Here is a 20665-nt window from a genome sequence, read left to right on the forward strand (position 1 = left end):
CCTCGCCGGAAGTGGCTGCTAGAAAGCGTCTGTAAATAAGGAGCTGAATATTATTTTAACATGTTGAATGAACAAACATAAAAAAAGAGAAATATATATAAAAAGGAGAACCAATGAATGGGCTCTTGTTAATCGTAAAAAATCTTAAATGGTTATCAAATTGTCAAACTAAACAGTCTATTATTACTGTGGAGGCAGTAATAATATTTATGTTCTCTTAACATAAAATTAGTTCTATTTTTCTAGAACGTTTTCGATTATACTGAACAAGTCTGTTTCCAAAAAGAGAATGTAGAACTAAGTTATGATTAATATAAAGTCTTTTCAGATAGCTGTTAAAATTGTAACAGCAATTGTATAATTTTATTAAGGAAATACCTTTTGGATGAAGTCCAGTATTTGATCTCATTTATTCCTCCTAATAACCCATGCCAATATTCCACAATACTATTTAAGGAATGGATGCCAAGTCTCTTTGAAAAAAACCTTGATGATTTCTGTATTTCTTAATGCTAATTGAAAAGAATTACAAATCACATCGCCCAACAACTGTCTCAGCGGTTTTCTACTTCTAAAGCTTTCTACTCTTTCTAGGAAAGTTAGTGTTCCACGTTAAACATACACATCCACCCCTTGAAGGGTGAATATGAAGGCTTTTACACTTCATCAAAAATTAAATTATATATGAAATTGGAATTTGCATTTTAACATAATGTTTTAGTTTGTCTCCCTCCTAATTCCCTGAACCAGCTATTATTGTATGTTTAAAACAATGAAATTATTAACTGAACATATTCTGCTAACAAAAATTTAAATGGTGAATGTCATCAGATTTGTTTATCACAAACATGTTACTTCCATTTTAACTTCACTCACTCTATATAAAACATGTTACTCTCATATTATATATATATATCTGTGTGCCATAGATAACTAATTTCATATTATGTTAATCCCATGACCTTTCCTAAAAGACAAGGCTAGAACAGCAGTTTTCCACATTTATTTTCATTTATCTGGTGACCAATAAAAATTTCTTCAGAATAAAATACCACCTTCTTCTTTACAAAATCCAAAACGAACATCTATACAGGCCAAAGAAAACACATTTATTTTTAAAAGAAGATATTGTACATAATAAAATGTCAACCGCAATCGTAAAGTGCACGTTATTTGGTGAATGTTGTGAATTTGCAGGGTAGTGCCATATTGGGAGAAGAAGTGGAAATTGTCTAATTTAATTTTCAAAGTAATTTCAAACGTATTCATCTTGACTTGACAGGTGACATACTTCCAATAACGTTTATTTTAAAATTCCTAATTTTCAATTAACACATTATGCAGTACATTTCAAGGTGCTCTCTTCATATATGATAAAGTCACAACATTTTCCCAGGCATACTATAACTTAGAAAAAGGACACTCTGTTCTTTACAGAAAACAGAACATGTATCTTAAAACTGACTAGACAGTATTTTAAAAAATGACAAATTCTGGTTGTTGCCATCACTATGGACTTGTAACACATCAACTCAAAATGAAATGGAACAAGACGTCATTACATTTTGGTGCGTTTCACAGCAAAGCCCATAATAACTGGCCTCTGAGGTAAAAAATAACAAAATAAATAAATCAGAGTAGTACATTCACCCAGCAAAGAACATGCCAAATCAGCGGGAATGTTTTTAAATTCATGTTTAGAAACATTAACAGCCATATTCTTTAATGGAGAGGTTCCCAATCCTGGTCTTTGAGGTCCACAAACCTGCCCATTTTCATTCCAGCTAAATTGAATTACTTAAATTAAATTAAAACTGAATAACAGCTTAAATTCAGTTGCTTCTTTAAATTATTTTAAACTTTGTTTTTCTACTCAAAAGTTTGGAATTTCAAGTTACTTATGAAACAAGAGTTAAAAGACAGCTTCCAGCATACGTAACACCTGAAAACAATCAAAACACTTCAAATGGGTCCTGTTATTCAGTCCATTTAGGGTTCAATTGTATAAGTGAGAGTTGGGCTGGAACAATTAACAGCAGGTGTATGGGCCCCAGGACTGGATATAAGAAGCATTGCTTTAATTCAGTATAAAGTCGGCTTAAATTCTGCATCTTTCGCCAATGTATTTTCTGACTAGTTTTATCAATAGAGACGGACCATCGCTTTCAGAAGATTCCCATGCTGTTTCCATGAAACCAAGAAAGGATAGAACAGGCATTTTTTTTATAAGAAAGTTAAAGAATAAACAGCTTTTAAATATTTTAAATTCATTTAAGGACTATCTTTTCTGGTATTTTCCTATCATTTGCTGAAAACACAGTGGTCCACCTGTATACATAAAATACACAAGTGTATCAAAAAGACAGACGCTGTTAAGGATTACCAGTGCTTTTACACTTTATTAGCTAGTGGTCCAAACTGGACCGCGCATGCACAGTACGTTCCTCAGCAGGCTCAGTTGGGAATGTCGGCACTGTTATTGCGATTTCCATATTTGTGGTGTATTATCAGCAGAACAACACCCAGGAAAAAGCAGACGGAGCCCACAGTGATGTAGGCAATGCCCAAAAATGGGTTCTTTCCTCCCATCCAGGAGATGGTGCTCAGGATCATTCGCTTGTGGCCTTCAAAACTGCGCACAGGGTAGTCTGAAGGCATGGTGTAAAGGAACACAGGAGACACACAGTACAACTAGAGCATGGGATTGAAAGAACCATCTGAAACACAATCCTAAAAAACTTCAAAATAATATATATACTCACCCTTGAGACTAATCAACCATGGTACCTTGTGACTTTAAATCTTTACGTAAAAAGTATTAAGCAGATTTAGTTTCTTAAATTATCCTGTCCTACCTATAGTACATTTAAAATCTCAATTTAGACAATTGAATAATGGTAGCTCTGATTCTAATGGCAACAGAGAAACAGTTTAAACATTTTCTAGTAAAAAAAAATGTATAGGAAAGTATTGGAGAAGAAAAAAAAAGGATCTGATGATAGTCTAATTCGTTTATAGCCTGTTTATTCCTAAAAATCTGAATGCCTTAAATCTGTGCACTTATTTAATGTGTACAGATTTAACTTGACTGTTTGCAGTTCAACGTGTACTGACTCAGTTCTGGGATTACCTATACTTAATATAATAGAAAGTTTTAGACTATCGTTTTCAAAGGAAAGGCTGTATTAATCTTATTTAATTAAGGGATACAATTTAGCCCAGGTGAATTGAATATCATTCACATCAAATATCCCAAATTAAAACATTTACACGTTTTAAATAAGTTTCCTTTGGATCATGAAAGGTGTCTTATTGCCACCTAACATTTCCTATAACTCAAATACCACTAATTACTTCCAATTCTCTATGCAAGCAAGCAATGTTGCGCGTCTTATTCTGCAGTGGAAACAATGCTCTAAATCACAAACTTTACCACAAGGACAGCCTGCAACAGCTAGGTTTCCATCACCAAAGACGCTTTCTGCATTCTTGACCGACTCTGTAGTATTTTAAAAGAAATCTCAAGAGTCTCATTTCTTCAGCGGGAATTAATCCGCAGGCACTGTGCATAGTGAAAGGCTATTAAACATTAACTGCATCAGTAAAACTCGTTTTTCAAACAGACGAGCTACTCACCTTGCATCACATGGGAGTATTTCTAGTACCGAAAAACGACAATGCAGTTGGATTATTTTTCAGGAAAACACAACTAAGATAACACAACCTTTTTTCTTAAAAAAAAAAAACAATCTGTGGATGAAAGGATACTGTAGGTGACCCTTAAGGTGTAGTTGCCTCTAGGCAGAGTGGGAATCAGGTTGTTCTTCTTCTCGATTATGCGGTACAGTTTGCGGAATGTAGGCAGGGCTGCAGTGCGCATCCACACTATGAAGTCTTCATTGATGAAACCGTTGTTGTCCGGGTCACTGTCGAGCTCGAACACCGGCTTGCGCCAGTTCACAGGCTTCGTAGTACCTGAGCCGGGGAAAGAAAAAAAAAAGAGGAAAAGGTGGCAGATGAGATGTCCACAATTTCCTTGGAGTGGCTTCTGAAGCCTATTTGAGGGTTACAAATCGCGTACTGTACCTTGGAAAACCGCAGTGAGGTTAGAGTTTGATCCACCCGGGTTTCTAAATTTCACATTCTTGTCTGTCCACCAGGCAATCCCCTTTTTAGACAGGTCAATAGGGGTTAAGCTGCCATTGGGGTTGTTGTAAAATAATTCCAAGGTGTCTTGGAGAGGCGAGAAAAGGAAAAAAAAAATTAAACTTTATATTTCTGACCATGAGGATATGTACAATCCATCAAATGCCGCTGTAAGATACAGGCTATCATATATAATATAGAATATAGCCCTCCTGTCATGGGACAGTGTTTTTCTATGCTCTGTATAGAAAGATATTACCATTAAACAGGCTGTTGGCAATAGCACCACAGGGGGCAATGGGCTTGTCCTCATTCGTGCGGTATGGTTCACATTCCTTGCTGGGGTTCTGTAAAAGTAACGCATATAAGCTAAAAAGAAGAAAAGTCTACATCTACTCTTAAGAGATTTCTATTGCAATGAATCATTTTTGACATTTACATTATTAGGAAAAAACATACCTAATACCTAATTGCAGTGTAATGGTGTCCACTAAAGCAAGTGTTTATTTCTATTTCTTTTTGTCCTATGTTCATTTTGTTTTACCTTCTGTTACAGAAAGCTGGAGCCCACTGACTGAATGGTTATACTTTGAATGTATAAAATCTTGCTTTCAAAGATTTGAAACAAAAAGAACTTCAAACTTTCCATCAAAGACACAGAGCTTATTTGCATTATCATTGTCACATAGTTGCGACTCTGGTAGTGAATCCTCTGGAACATCGAAATTGGACTAACTGTATCCTCCGTTTGCTCCATAAGCAGAACAATATGGAACTTTTATTAGAAAATATTAGATCTTCAGGTATAAAAAAATGTTAATCACCTTTGCCATGTCTACATTTTGTCAAATGGCAACAACACAATAGCTTAAAGGCATTAAATACACAAATACAATATGAAATACACTTACTTTGTTGTTGAGCTCCGCAAATAATTGAACATATAATTCTAACATTTACAAGAAGAAACACGTGTCTGTCATTTCAGACACTTAATGCAATTTCTCTTCCGAAAAGGAACAAACCACATTGTGACCTCTAACACAGACAAAACCAACTGAATTATCTCATTTTAAAGACATTATGAAAAACATACATTTGATAAACAGGAGCAAACAAGAGAGACCCAACATTTATAAATCATTTAAAATTGTCACACAAGATAGAAAATTAATATTAAATACTTGTAGGTCCCTTACTTGTCAGGATCATTAATTGTTTATTTAATATTATACTGAAAGTGTACATGAACTACTTAAATGCTTGCATATTTGGTTCTCATATGTCCATAAATTAAGACAAAAAAGTTGCTCTTTATTTCTCAATCAGTAATTAAACCTGCAAACTTGAATATGCATGCAATTCTGCATTACTCTGGTCATTTTTGACTTGCAGTTTTTTCAAATTCTACATACACAGTATATAGGTTTTGTTTCTAGCTTACAGGCAGTCGTGTTTTTTAAGGGCACCGGGGACTACCCCCCTACCTTGGAAAAGCCTCGTTGAAACAACGGCAATATTCCGATTCATGGCCAGCGCTTACCGTCAGCGAGGATTTGTCGCCGTTCAGCTGGCTGTCATCTCTCGATTTCACATACCGCCTGTGATTCTGGTAGAAGTTGGAAAGCCCGTAGTACATGAAGACATTGCTCTGGAGGAAAGCAGATTTCAACAAGTGGAGTCTCGCTCCACACGAGGGTATACATCGGACAGATTTACCCAGCTATTCATGTCGGTGGGCTATGTGAGATCACACCCCGATGTCCTACAATACCCCCTGCTTCAGCTGAAGAGTTTACAGAGAAGGGTTACCACACAGGAAGAGGTCATTCAGCCCATCCAGGCTCCATGGATCTCAACCAACATTTATAGTTCCCAAGAGTAATATAACTTTTCTCCGCTGCTGTTCAGGGAGATGTGGTCTCAAATATCCTAAAACGAATGTGGTGCTCTGTTGTGCTTCCCTAAAACAGATCTGTATTATTTTCAATTTTTTATACCAATCCTTGTAATTTATTAAATTCCTATCTTAAGAACTGTTTCTGTAATATTGCACACATTAACTTTAACAAACCTTATTTAAAATCTCTGCAGAAATTCCTTTTGCATTGTTTTATTTATTTTTTTTACATTTCAAGTGACTGAAGCGGTCCAGGATTGGATGTAAAATCAGCACGTCTTGGGTGAGCCTAGTTGCTAATCAATGCTTCGATTTTCAAAATGTAAAGGTTTTTTTTTTAAGATTGTTGTCAAACAATGCAGGGATGGTTCCTCAAATGTCACTTCAAAAATCACTAATTAATTTCCCATTCAAAACCATCCTTTCCTATTCGAAACAATCCTTCATTTGAATGTCAATGCTCCCTAAATCCAGCCTCATTTGCTCACTCTAATGCCTGCCCAAGGTAAAGCATTTTCCAATACACAAGGCTGGCTTCAAGAATAGCAACACTCAATGCAGAAAACAAGGCTAAATGTTTTATTTAATCGCTCTGGGCTTACATTACCATTCAACTGAAGTTAAAGTCTTGTAATACATTTACAGCACATTGAAGATAGCATAAAACTCTTTAGAAACTCAAAATCTGTGTTACGAGTTAAGCTGCCATAAAAAGAAAGAATTCCAGTTTAACCGGCTTCAACTGAGCCTTCAGACACAGATTTGATCAAAGGGATTTTTCTGGTTTACTCCAATTTAACAGGATAAAAAGTCAGGGGAGAAAGTACGGGTGAGATAGTGGAAGAGGGGGTAGAGAGAGAGGCAGAGAGAAGAAACACTATCAGCCTCCTCTTCCTCTAAACACGTGCCATGTGAGGACCTTGTTCTGATCAGTCTTGGACACCAGCTTCTGGCTAAGTAACGCAAAGCCTGTTTCAGACAGCTTACCGTCCTATTTATTTTTAAAATTCTGAATTTCTTTATTGTGGAATACCCAGGCTAAAGATGATCTCTTCTAGTCATAGTGAAACGTTTTTTTGAATGGGAAGACAGAGTCCCCTTAATGTTGGGGCATCCATGTTGTAGGAAGGCAGATTTAGTGCTGGGTCATACTCTTATTTGGGACACAAGTTTCATCACTCCTGCCGGCCAGTCAAGCTGTTGCACAGGATGTCAGACTGAAGGGCTAGCTTTGTGTTTCTGGGTCTATAGAACACAGGTCTCTGAGACATGCCGACTTACATATAGTGTAACCTTTAATGTCTTAGTTAGGCTGTGTGATGTTTTGTGTTTATTATTCAGTGTGGCCAATAAATATTTGTCTGTTCATGGTTACCTCTGAATTATTACCAGAGCTGTACCAGAGAACTCACGTGACCAGATTAGACCTACTACTCAGATTTGATTATCTGATTTTGCACTCTCTTTTCCTGACCATCCCTAGTCTGTAACATCTGCGTTAGACTTAAAGATATCAGACGCTGTGCATCTAAATAGATTTGCAATGACCGACTTTCAGTTTAGCAATCCACAAAACACTGTAATAAAACATCCTCTAATCTAAAGAACTTGTGCCGATTTAGTAGTTTTGACCTGTTTAACTACCCAAAGCATGTGAGAGCTTAATCATTTATAACATGTTCTTTAGCTTTAAATACTAATATAACAGCTAGGAGGCACAAAAACTTGAAAACATGTTGTCAGAAAATGTGAGGATTTAGACAATTTACAGAACAAGCTACTAATGACCGGCTGAGATAGGCTTAACAACCTCGTTAGTAAACTTTTCTTGTATTAAATATTCCCCACTTTTTATTTTCAAGCCTAGATACACTTAGTCACTGTGAGAGACATGAAAGTGATTTGAGGTGGTTTAAAGTTTGCAGTCAATTAACATACACAATGAACAGTTAGCTGATCATCACCTCCTCTGCACCTGAGAAAGCAATTAACAGGTATCAAAGGTAGCATAAATTAACATTTAAAAAGTAAATGCTTCTTGCAGTATTTTGGGTATAGCAAACACATAAATATTAAAAAGTACCAAGCTTATGTATAATTAAAAGCTGTCACAGATGATGCATCTTCCAGCAGGCTTGACTCATTAATCTCACTGTGATTGAGTTTCCAATAAAAATACTCTGCATTAAGACAGAATGAAAAACTGAAAAGAAAGAAAACTTTTGGGATTCTAGAATGCACTATTTTCACATACGGCTAATTATTACATGACTGGGTTAATTTCAACCAATGTAAAATTCAGAGGTGAATGTTTTTCATGAATCAAACAAAAGTCATCCAGCTGTGTCTCAGGTGGATCGTGTGTGCATCACTTCCAGACCTAACATTGCATTGCGTGAATTATTCATTGAGAAATAACTCTGATTCATGAGTGCTGCTAGACTTTGGACATCGTGAGCATGGTTAATAGCAGCGCAAGAAGATGAGAATCTGGAAGCTCATCTGAAAAGGCACCTCAATCTAACATTTAATCAATAAATGTAAGCCAATACAATATTCTGACAGGACACACTTTTTACACATATTCCAGCCAACTACTAGTAATTATTCTCTCAGTGCTCATGCACAGGAATTCCTTAAGGAGAAAAGAGTTATTTCTCCAAAAAATATACCAATTTAAAGATGACACAGCAGTTCAGCACTTAGCACTGCTGGAGCTTGGGTTCGACACAAGACATGGGGTATCTGTGTGGAGTTTGCATGTTCCCCACATGTATGTTACAGGTTTTCTCTGGGTGTTCCAGTTTCCTCCTACAGTTCAGAGACATACTTGGGCCTGGTGTGAGCATGTGTCTATGTCTGCCTGCCATGGACTGGCGTCCCATCCAGAGTGTATCCCACCTTGCTCCCCCACGACACTGAACCGGACACAGCGGTTAGAAAATGGATGGAAAAGATCTGCAAGATGGCGCCGACAGGGAAGGCTGCCGTCCTGCGAGCTCCCATTCATCCTTGTCTATTTCTTTATTTTTTGTTGTTTTTCGTACTGCTAACTGCACATACTGTTTGCTCAGTGATTAGATATGACCGACAAACACTTATAGACATAAGTTTGAATATTGGCACAGTTCAGCATACTGCAATACTTGGACATAATATATTGCATACACCATGGACACATAGCAGCTCTATTCATATTGAGTTTTATTCCATTTCTATTACATTATTATCTATTATCATGTTACCTTATTTTCGTAACCTTAATGTTGTGATTCTTGAGATATTTCATTGCCAGCAACTACTGCTGCACACTGTATTGTTGTGCATTTGATAAATAAACTTTGATCTGATGTGGATGGATATTAGTTTTCATCTCATAATATTATAATTGTCCCATCCAGGGTCTTTCAGACCTCATATCTCGTCTGCCAGCTCAGGCTCTGGCTCAACATGACCCTGTACTGGACTCAGTGTAATGGATGAAGTTATAGTTACTCTAAAACTTACACATCACTTTGGTCTTACCTCAAAGGGCTGGTCCAGTGTAAAAGGGACAGAGCACATACAAGGCTTTGTGCTGTTCCAGCTGTACGTCTGAGAACAGTTGAAGCAGGGACTAGACATGTCAATGCCAGTGTAATCAATCTGGAATATAGAAGGCACAGCTATTACTAGGGGATAATCAATAAGCTCTTAAGAGACGAGAAACTGGTTTATGTACTTGCAAGAATTCAATATGGAACAAAACCATCTGTACATACTTACAATAAGATCAGTATAACAATATTTTTAGCATTGTTCACAATAATGAAGAGATTAAATGGACAAAAGGATTTGAAATTACACTTCTAAAGTATGCCTTTAAGAGAAGACAATCAGAGTGCAGTAATGTGCATAGCTTCACGTTCATTCTTCTGCAGAGTTGAAAGACATACAGAACTTGTTTTGTTACTGTAACCCACAGCATAAACCGTATGCCCAAAGTCTACACATGCCTGAAAACCAAATACTGTACCAGTTTTAACTATTGTAAATGCAAGGAAGTCATCTTATCGGATTGAACACAATGGCATTCTTTTACACGGACGAATGAGCTAACAGAAATTCAATTACCTTTGCATATGCCTTCCATGTTAAGATCAAATATTTATTTAACCTCACGAAAAACTACCATAGCAATACATCAGAATGCAAACTGCACTAAATATACACTGGGCATACTGAAAGAGCAAAACTGATGCCCCTATACTGAAGACACTTCGGCGCTTAAATCTTAAGAAACAAGTGTTTAGAGTGTGGCCATGGACGTTGCAACATTGAGTGCTAGTGCATTTCAACACAACAGAGATGCAGAAATACGTATTCACACCCTTCATCATACCTAACAAAAACATTCACTTAATCGAGGTTGGGTGAATGCAAAAAAAAATACTGAGTTACAGTATTTAAAAGTTCATTACTGAATAACACTGTAGAAGACTGGTGCCGAGACGATAATGTGTTGATATCCGAGTGTACACAGAACCGCAGGCTGTAGTGTATCATTCAGAGACCTGCAGCCCTGAAATCGCTACAGGTGATTCGCAGTACCCCCCAAGACACCTCGCAGTTACCCCTTACTACTGTGCTCATGCAAACACCGCCGTACCTCGAATTCTTTGATGTTGTTCGAAGTGACGAAGAGCCCGATGCCGATGGGGATGAAGATGAGACCAATGACGAAGAAAGCGGGCAGCACCGTGCCCGCGGTGAGGATGGGCTGCCAAGCGGGCAGCCTTTGCTGTTTGAAGGCCGTGTTGTCCGGCTTCTTGCTCTTGATAGCCCCACCGCCGCCAGGCCCGGAGGCCCCGGAGTGGTGACCGTCTTCCTCCTTCGCGTTATAGCTAGACGCCATCATGGCTAATATTCCGTTTGGCTGCACCGCAAAACACAGAAGAATGACAAGGACGAGAGGCTGCGATCGGTGAAACACCGGCGCCCTAAACTACATGTATGTAGTTCGTTACGATGAAAAAGTATATCAATAACGATACTCCTTTAACCTTTAATTTCTAGAAGAAATGTCTTTAAAATCCACCCCCCATCAAGGAAAAGCAGCAGCTACTAAATAAAAACCAGGAAGCCTCTAAATCCCAAACACGTACCGTGCGTGATGACGTCTGTTAGTCGCAGAGCGGACGCGCGCTGTTCCTATGGGTTCCTATGGGTGGTATTGGGCAACTGGGAGTTCATCTCGCTAAAAACACTTTGGGTTTGTGTGCTTAATGTGTTCTAAAACAACTAATTTCTAAAGATAAAATTAGTAATAGAATGCATGCAAATATCTTATTGTCTCTCACACAGACTTTATTTGACTCACGTTTGTTCTTATGCAGTGTGCCAAAGCAATAATGCATCTTTGCGCTTTATGAAGTTACCACTTTATGGCACATTGTGCAATTCCTTATTTGCACCGGGTGCTGGCAATCTGCCATTCGGTTTGTCGCTTAAGCGTTTAAGGAATACATCTGTATGATAAAATGTCATTTTGCGACTGTGATCGATGAAAGTCGCAAAAAAAAAACTACAGGATAATGTTCTTCCGTGCTTTCCCCTCTGGTGCGGTATTATACAAGTATTATGAATAAACGTTTCATGCCGTGTATTTGAATCAGGTCCCTTTTACTGTTCGAGATTACAAAGGTTCTGTGCGTTTAAGTCAGTCAGTGTAGAACAATCCTTAAAGCTGTGTCTGATTTGTCTGCACTAATTCCAGAGCAAAAATATGCAATTCTTGTAACGCAGTGAACAATACTGTACAGATAATAGTGCGAGTGCGAATTAAGTCTTGTTAGTGCATTACATAATTTTAAAGTAACAGTAAAGTAAATCTAATTTTTTTTAATGCTTTGCCACACTGTCAAGATTGAAATGTTGTGTCAAGATAAACACCTTATTTGTTTTTCATAAGTGGCTTCTTCAAGTTCAGAATTTCATAATTCGTGTGTTCATTTGAATTTGTCATTTTGAGTTTCCATTAAATCTTCTACAGTGTTTGATGATCCTCCTATTTTGGTAATATCTGCAGTCATCTACAGTTTACTAACTGCAGGGCAGGAGTGTGCAGTACGTGGATAGAGTTTTGGACTTGAACTGGTTGTTGGTTCAGATCCCCAGGAGAGACACTGCTGCTGTACCTTTGAGATTAATAATAATAATTAATTTCTGGACACTCCACTCAAAGCGCTTTACAGATAATGGGGACTCCCCTCCACCATCACCAATGTGCAGCCCCACCTGGATGATGTGACGGCAGCCATAGTGGGCCAGTACGCTCACCACACACCAGCTCTCAGTGGGGAGGAGAGCAGAGTGATGAAGCCAGTTCAGAGATGGGGATTATTAGGAGGCCATGATTGGTAAAGGCCAATGTGAAATTTAGCCAGGACAAACTTCTGGGGTAACACCCCTACTCCTTTCAAGAAACACCCTGGGATCTTTAATGACCACAGAGAGTCAGGACCTCAGTTTTACGTCTCATCCGAAGGATGGCAACTTTTTACAGCATAGTGTCCTCGTCACTATACTGGGGCATTAGGACCCACATAGACTGCAGGGTGAGCACCCCCTGCTGGCCCCACTAACACCTCTTTCAGCAGCAACCTTAGTTTTTCCCAGGAGGTTTCCCATCCAGGTACTGATCGGGCTCACACCTGCTTAGCTTCAGTGGGCTGCTAGTTGTGAGTTGCAGGGTGATATGGCTGCTGGCTAGATTGTTCCAGCTGTATATATAGTGGTGCAAATATAAATCTCAGGATATACGCATCACCCAAAAACAACAATATAAACTCTATTACAATTATATCAACATATGTATAGAGTATATACTGTAAATGGAAGTGGTCCTCAAACAAGTTTAAGAAAATAATTATTAAAAAAACTGTGACATATTAATTGGATCCTATGGACCCCACTGAAAACATATCCTACTGGCATGGTAATAATCAGGAAAAGGTTAAGGTTTATTCCATGCCTTTCAGCTTGGAATAAACCTCTACATGTTCCTTCACTGCCTACGCATGCTGATGCAGCTCCCTACTTGAACTTCATGGTAATAATCACAGGATGGGATGAGTGCCATCGAGTCATGGCAATCCTATGAATAGTTCCCCTGTCACTATCCACAGAGTTTTCATGGCAGGATACAGAAGTAGATTCCAGGCCTTTCTTCCACACAGATAGCGCAAGTGTTGTTGCCATTGTCACGGAAACATGATCCTCCACTGCCGACACCGCCCCACACTGCTGCTGCAGCCCAGTACGGGTTATTAGAGAACCTGGCGCCCGACTTGGGACACGAACCCACTACCGCAAGATTAGGAGTCTTGTGCTCTACCCACAGAGCTAGCTGGGGCTCTGGTAATAATCATACTGGCATGGTATGGTTTCAGGTCTGCTAAAATGTTCCAGACTCTCCGGTAAATACCATGCCTTTCTGGAATCTTCCATGCTGATCTGTGTTCTCTAATGAAGACTTTCTACACCAGCGGTTCTCCTTTCTGGCCCTGGGGGACGTCTCCGCCCTTGGGGTTTTGCTCCGCCTCGTTGTTGGAGTAATTGCTCTATCTTAATCCCAGTTTTCATTCAAGACCTGTTTAAAATTTGCATTCAGCTCTCAAAAAGGCAAATAGGAATTGGCTCCAGCCTTGTACCAATTAGTGAGTTCCAGGAGTGACCTCATTTCAAGTGTTTCCTTGAAATATGACTGATTGGACAAGAAAAAACTCTTAGTCCATGAAGGAGTGTTTTGTATAGTGATATATTATCATTCCCATGTGCATCTGTTCATTATAAAACAGTCACCTTTTCAAGCTTGCATATAACTTTATGTATATATGAGCTTTTGAGTTAGAAATAAGGGAAAATGTTCTTAATCAGGAAGTTCAGGAGAGATTTCATAAAGTTTTGTAGAATGTTAGAAATAATACACTTAAAACTCTAGTGTTTTTGAAGCCGAGGCCTAAACAAGCAAGCAAATCAGTTACGGGCACCAGTTTGCACTGGTGTTAACCCAGCTGAAGCCGAAACCACAGGACCAGAACTGATAACCACTGGTCTACAGTATACTGTTAAAACATATGTGAAAAAGGAGAACCGACAATAATAGAGAAACCAGGTTCAGTGTGTTGTGTTTGACATGGTTACTTGACAGGAAAAACATAATTTAAGGAGATTTCATCATCTGGAAGCAGAGGCCTTTGCTGGAAGGTTAGTGTTGCTGACAAGATGAAAAATCACAACCTAATCAGCCTCCATCATTTTTGTTTACAGTGGAACAAGCCTTGCACGTCAACGTTCAGAGTTCAGAATTGCATTTTTCGAGCACCACGCATTTGCAACCTGACATGCAGTCTCTTGGGGGACAATCGTAGTTTTCCTCAAGTTGTAATGATCTAAAGTGAGATAGGAGGAGGCTTAGACACCTGTGGTCAAATGATCCATTGCCATACCACCCAGAACTAGGGGGAGAAGGAGGCCTCAGGCTGTATTTCTCGTTGTAGCTGACATCACCGAGCCTGTGACAAGCCCCTGCCAGAATTTGATCATGGTCACTAACAGGCAACACCAGCTTCAGGGCCTCATGGTCGCCGCCTGCCAGAGAGCAGTGAATTCTGCCTGGACGAAAGGTCAGATTCCAAGGCTACCCAGGCTCCAAGAAGGTGATGTCACCTTCTGTAACGGGCTCAGTGCCAGTAATGAGTCCTGCTCCACACTCACTAAAGGCATTAGTGACATGGAGGATCCACATTCGGTCCAGTCTAGAAGCCACCAATAGACCATCAGAGCTCGTTAGACTGCAGACACAGGGAGATAAACAACAACCTGACGAAGTGCCTCACAAAAATGTAGTATCATGTGTCCCAGGGTAAAAAGGTTAAGTCCATACTGGTACCAAAGTTGCTCATTAAGACAGAAATTATTCTTATTTCTATCTGCATCATTAAGCAGACTAGAGAGCACATACCACCCCCTTCAATCACATACCAGACTATGAATCCCAGGATTGTTGACAAGGATACCTGAACAGTACCTAGTGAAATGTGCTCTGCCAAAAGCCAGGAGAACCAGCTCTGCTACTGAACACTTTATATCAGGAGACTCCAGCACTGGTTGTGTTGAGCCCAAATCCGGTAACAGTTCATCCTAAATCACCTTTTTCTATTGGCTGGGAGTCCTGGTGAGGTATATATTAATTACACAAGTAAAAATGTGTTCAATAAAGGTACTTGGGTAATTATGGGTTGAAGGTTTCAGGTTTGTCAGATTTTGTTTCAGGTAATCACTTAATTCACCAGAAAAAAATATCTAAATGTTTTTTTTTTAGTTTTTCTTCAATTTAAGTTTTGTAAATTTTAAGCAATTACAATTTAATAAGGATCTATACCACAACCCTGTACTGGATAAGACTATTAAAAAATATAGATTGATATTTTATGAATTAAGACCTGTCCAGAGATAGAGTTGGAGATAAATATATGGCTTTGCTGCAGAACAGGTTTATTATATGAGTTATGTGTCTTATTTTGTTCTTAACATACTGTACAAGTCATTAATCTGATATGGAAACACTCTAAAAAGGAAGAAAATAAAAATTCTAATAAGATTAAAATTAAAATACAGCTACATATTTGTCTTCCATTGAAGACAGTGAAATGTGTGCATGAATACCACACAAATGCAGTCTCTCTCCCCACACATACACACTGTGGAACTGTTTGACTCTGCTTGCATCCAATACCATTATTATTGGAGTATGATAGTTAATATGGGGTTTTTACACTTATGTACCTTAAATAAGAAATGATCCTAGATGCAAGGTACTAAACATATAAATGTTTATTCATTACAACAAATATAACTCCAAGCAGTTCATTTTATTAAAAAAAAATGTTTTATTTGTAGCTCCCCATCATGTGACTTTGTGTACGAAGAATTTGCAAGCAGGGTTCTCAACACCTAATGATGAGGTGTTGAGAACACTGATCATTAGGGCGCACTGTCTAAATATGAAACACAACTGTGGAACAATGTTATCTCATCAGTTCTAGCATAAATCACTTGAACTTTTTAGAAAACACCACAAAAACAAAGGTCACTAAGTTCCCCCTGTGCTGACAGGAAATCCTTTAAAGATTGCCAAGCACACCTATTCATTTGTGTGCCACCTAGTTGGTAAATTGTTTTCGACAGCTGTACACAGACTCTATGAATGAGGTAAAGATGCTCTGTTTTCTAAATGCATTTGGATTTCATATTTCCATTATGTCTTCCAGCGTCAAATTTACAAAGGTGATGTAATTTAATTTAGCCAGATTTATGATGATCTGCAACAATTCACATATGTTTACTAAATTACAAAATTCCTTAAACCAAAGGATGACAGTAACTAAACTGCAATTCATCAATTTTATGAATTACATGACGTAATTTTAGTGTTACAGCTGTGTTGAGTTTCAGATACGCACTTATAATCCTAATTGACCCTGGAATGGTGGATCTGGATTAAGTCAAAATTTCCACTCACTCACTAATCTTAGATTGCAAACTTACTATTTGATGGAGGCAAATTTTCCCAGGCGGTTCCTGCTTCTGTCCAATAGATGCTCAGCATCAAGTACTTAGTTTGAATTTTGTGAAGATTCTTATAATTTATTTTAGTCAGTTTCCAGGTCTGGAATTTAAAAACAAAAAGTTTTTATTTTCTCAAATATAGCCTTTGACTATTACAAATAAAATTAGGTTTTAGTAACATAAATGCACACTTCAAGCATTTGTGTGAGTCATTGAGACTAGATTACATTTCTTATAGTTCTTTTACAGTTTTTTTTAGGAGATCCTGTTGATATGTCTAGCCAATTTTGATAAGCAGCTATAGTCAAAGCACAAACCTAAGGCTAATTTCTTTAAAAACAAATGTGTAACAGTCCATCTTTTGCTAAATGCTTACATTTTACTTGTCTTATTTGGACAAAGTTGATAAAATCACTAATGAATTATTTTACAGAAGGGGGGAAATACTGATAAGAATATGACAGAATACAAAGCAAGCCATATGGTATTTCTGATTTGTTTTATTACTAAAACAGTACATGAGTCTACTGTAGGTCTGTAAGGCAATGTCTATAACATGATGTATAATGTCTTCGTGTAGCACACAACTACTTGCATAAAGAATTGCCTCCTATTCTCAGTTTTAAATTCAATATCCCTCAGTTTTTATTTGTGTTCTCCTTTCATGTCTCACTCTTGATCTTCCAGAAGTCTTTGCTAACCTTTGAGGGGTTCTGAATACAATAATTCAGTCCCTTCGTATTGTAGTATTTTTCATTTGAGACTTAAAATCAAAAGTTTCAGTTCTTTTAACCTGACAATGTCAGACATTCCTTTAAGTCTGGCAAGTCTCACTTAGACTGATTCCAGAGCAGTAATGTCTCTTTCATCTAACATGGGGACTAAAATTTTGCATAGTGTCCTAAATCAGGTCTTATTATTACATTGCACAGTTTAAAGATAGCATACTTTCATTTAAATTCTACACCTTTAAGTACTGTATGTAGCATAACATAACATTCTGTTTACCATTTTATTGCTTCCCAGCATTGTCTGGAGGAGGAAAACGATTTGTCGATGTAAGCTCCCAAGTCTTTGTCATAAGCCACTTCTTAATTGTTCAGTATTTATTTATTTTTTACTCATAGATTATTTCTTGCTTCCTACATGTAACTCTGGAAATGTGCATTAGACAACATGTCATCTGTCAGTCCTGAATTGTTTCTTCATGCATTTCCTTTACAGCTTCTACAACTTCCTGTTATATTGGGATCATCTGCAAACGTGACCAGTTTACTAAATGTACTTACTAAGTCTTAAACCAGATTCTTCTAATTCACTATTGATTACAGCACATTCAGCCTTCATCTGTACTCTCTCTTTTCTATCCATTAACCACTTCTCAGACCAAACACATACATCACTATACCTTTGATATCTCCAGCCTGTCATTTAAGAAATATTATTTTACCTGGAACTCGATCAAAACCTTTTATAAAATCTAAATATACCATTTCACAAGCTCTTTTCGAATTAATTACTACAGTTTCTTTTTCAAAGATGTGTAACAGGTTTTTTAAGTAAGGTCTAAATTTACTAAATACGTACTGATCACCCTTCTAGAATAATTCTACCGTTGTGAGAATCTTTTAATTTATGTCCAATTCTCATCCTCTTATAAAACAGAATTAAAGCTGTCAGGACAAAAAGGATTCTCCATCCCTTTTGTGCATGCATGCTACATTTGCAATTTTCCAGTCAATAGTAATGACCCCTCTGCTGAACCTCCCAAATGCTGGAAAAGGTTTTGAAATACATCCCACCATTTCCTTTAGTTCAATTAACAGTGAAGATCTGTATGTTTTAAGAGCTCCAGCTTCTTAGTTCTGTCTATTCTAGGGCTGAGACCAATTACTGTAATACAGACCCCTGCCTTTCTTCAATCTGAGCTAGGTTGCCAATTACGTCCTCTGTAAGCACCAGTGTGAAGTATTAATTTCCTCAATTAGTCTTTTCTTTCTCATCTTCTTGTAGTTTTATATCCCACTCTTGACCTTTCTATATTGGTTTGTGCTTGCTGTTCCTTGTCCTCAATTTTTTTTAACTGGATCTTCTTTTAATTCCTCTATAAACATTTTCTTCTTCCGTTTTTATTTAATCCATTAATCCATTTGTAGCACTGTTTTTTAGACTTTGATTTACTATATATAGTAATGAGTCTGCTCTGTGACTCTAGCAGAATATAGTTTAAATGTTGCCATCCGAATCTGTTTTCTTCCATTTTACTTCCCCAAAAACTCTTATCTCATTCCTTCATGGTCTTCAGCTTGAAGACTTTGCTTGGGACCTTGCCTTTACTTTTTCAAAATGCCTTTCAAAGATGATTTTCTTTCCAAATTAGTTCTCAGTTACTTAACTGAATCCTGAATCAAACTACTAATTTCTGTTTTGATTTGTATTCACAGTACCTATACAACTGGAGATTTAATGGTACCTGAAACATTTAATCAATTTAATGGAATCACAATTATTTTAACAGCTGGAAACAAAACTGTCTCATTAAGGCAATGATTCGTTTGAGGCAATAGAGTGCTAAGGTACAAATATATCTAGTAGGCTCAGTAGTGCTGTGCTGCTGTGCTGTGCTAAAATATTAAATGCTGAAATACAACCAGGCCAGAGAGCCAGAAAGACAACCACCTGCAAGGACCAACTTACTGTAAATGAGGTGGGATGGTTATTTGGAAGCAAAGCCAAGGAAAATTATCCATATTATTCTTTATATTTAAAAAAAAAAACATTTTTAGTCCAGGGCTTCCCTGTTCTGTTCAGATGGTTTACTTTTTCTGACTGTCCTCTCAGTATCTTGACTGCAACCTTAATTGACCTAAAACTTTGATTCCTTGTCTCTTTTTCTTTCATGAGATCTTTGCATCTTGGAAAGCTGTGGTTTACAAGCTTCTTGTGAATTTCTATTGCCAAAGTCTCTAAAAATGATTCAAAAAGGAAGAGTTGGTGAGTTGTCCAACTGATCTGGAGTTCAACTAACTGATTAGGAAGCTCAGCTGGAATGAAAATCAGCAGACAGTGGGGTACAGGGACCTGAACTAAGAAGCCCTGATAAATGCCGAGTGTTTCTCACCCCTACTTTGAATCACACACAACTTTTCTTAATATATAGATAGGGGGAAATCGTCTGCACACCCTTTACAGACATGGGCAGTGTCACCCTTCTTTTGTCACACGACTGTATGTACAGTTCATCAGTACAACAAAAACAGAAATTAAACCCAAGGGGTTGCTTTCGGTATCAACAGCAGCACCAGACTCCTTTGCGTCGATGTCCTGTGACCCCTCAGGCCCCCAGAAGGACAGGTGTTGCTCCGGTACTGGATGGGATGCAACTATAGGGCCTCATCTCGATGACATTCTCATTTGGTGTACAACATTTTCTAAAAAAAAATAATCAAAGAATAAACACGTTACGCAACACATGTCTGTGTCTTACCTGATCTTGCGGGTTTCACCCAGAGGACAACAGTCTGCTATTTTGTGGCAACTGCCTCTTACAAAGAGGGATTTAGTGGTAACTACTGGATATGTCTTCATCTCAAATGTAAAATCTTTTTTACCCATGACCAAAATATTACATTTGATAATGTGGGAGCAATACAGTGTTATGGTTAACGATAACAAATGATTTTCCTTGGAAGCTCAGCTGAGGAGAGAACAAGGGCACAGGCTGTGGCTAAACTACCAATATGTTATTTATTAAAGCGACATTTAGACCGCATCTCCTTTTAGGCAGGATTCTGCGCACACGCGTCAAAGACTGAAATGCCAGTAAAACGTCAGTATTCGCAGGGGTTAGGCACTTCAAGTCTCTGCGAGTGGCGGATTAACCAGTACGGGAACATCGCGAATGGCGCTCGTGTAACAAGCTTCTCTGGGGTAATATTTTTGTTGTAACTGTTTACCTTTTTTTAAGAAATGGTTAGCATTTATCTGTAGTATTTCACATGGAAATGA

The 20665-nt window shown here is 37.9% G+C and overlaps 2 protein-coding genes across 8 annotated transcripts in view; both read right to left on the minus strand.

Moving 5' to 3' along the window:
- Positions 1–1088: 1088 nt before the first annotated feature.
- On the minus strand, positions 1089–11230 carry LOC148840120 (cell cycle control protein 50A-like). The gene is made up of 7 exons (XM_088937338.1): positions 10695–11230; positions 9572–9691; positions 5690–5797; positions 4406–4493; positions 4087–4233; positions 3769–3975; positions 1089–2648 (listed from the first exon to the last, which is right to left on the minus strand). Exons 1-7 carry the CDS (start codon positions 10941–10943, stop codon positions 2455–2457), a joined length of 1113 nt encoding a protein of 370 aa, XP_088793464.1. The 5' UTR covers positions 10944–11230; the 3' UTR covers positions 1089–2454.
- A 4728-nt stretch (positions 11231–15958) lies between these two features.
- Positions 15959–20665, minus strand: part of filip1b (filamin A interacting protein 1b) — a 58279-nt gene continuing 53572 nt past the window's right edge. For all 7 annotated transcript variants that reach the window (XM_088937439.1, XM_088937416.1, XM_088937424.1 and 4 more), the window contains one exon: positions 15959–20088. In XM_088937439.1, the coding sequence (XP_088793565.1) occupies positions 20051–20088 (38 nt within the window). In that variant the 3' untranslated portion in view covers positions 15959–20050. The remainder of the gene's footprint in view (positions 20089–20665) is intronic.

Source organism: Atractosteus spatula, chromosome 2 (genome assembly GCF_055471065.1).
Source record: "Atractosteus spatula isolate fAtrSpa1 chromosome 2, fAtrSpa1.hap1, whole genome shotgun sequence".
Taxonomy (NCBI): Eukaryota; Metazoa; Chordata; class Actinopteri; order Semionotiformes; family Lepisosteidae; genus Atractosteus; species Atractosteus spatula.

Coding starts and splice junctions, on each gene's coding strand:
- LOC148840120 (XM_088937338.1), bottom strand. CDS start 10,943: ATGATGGCGTCTAGCTATAACGCGAAGGAGGAAGACGGTCACCACTCC. Junction 5,798..9,571: donor CACTGGACCAGCCCTTTGAG/GTAAGACCAAAG, acceptor GCTTTCCTCCAG/AGCAATGTCTTCATGTACTA. Junction 3,976..4,086: donor CCTCACTGCGGTTTTCCAAG/GTACAGTACGCG, acceptor TCCCCGGCTCAG/GTACTACGAAGCCTGTGAAC.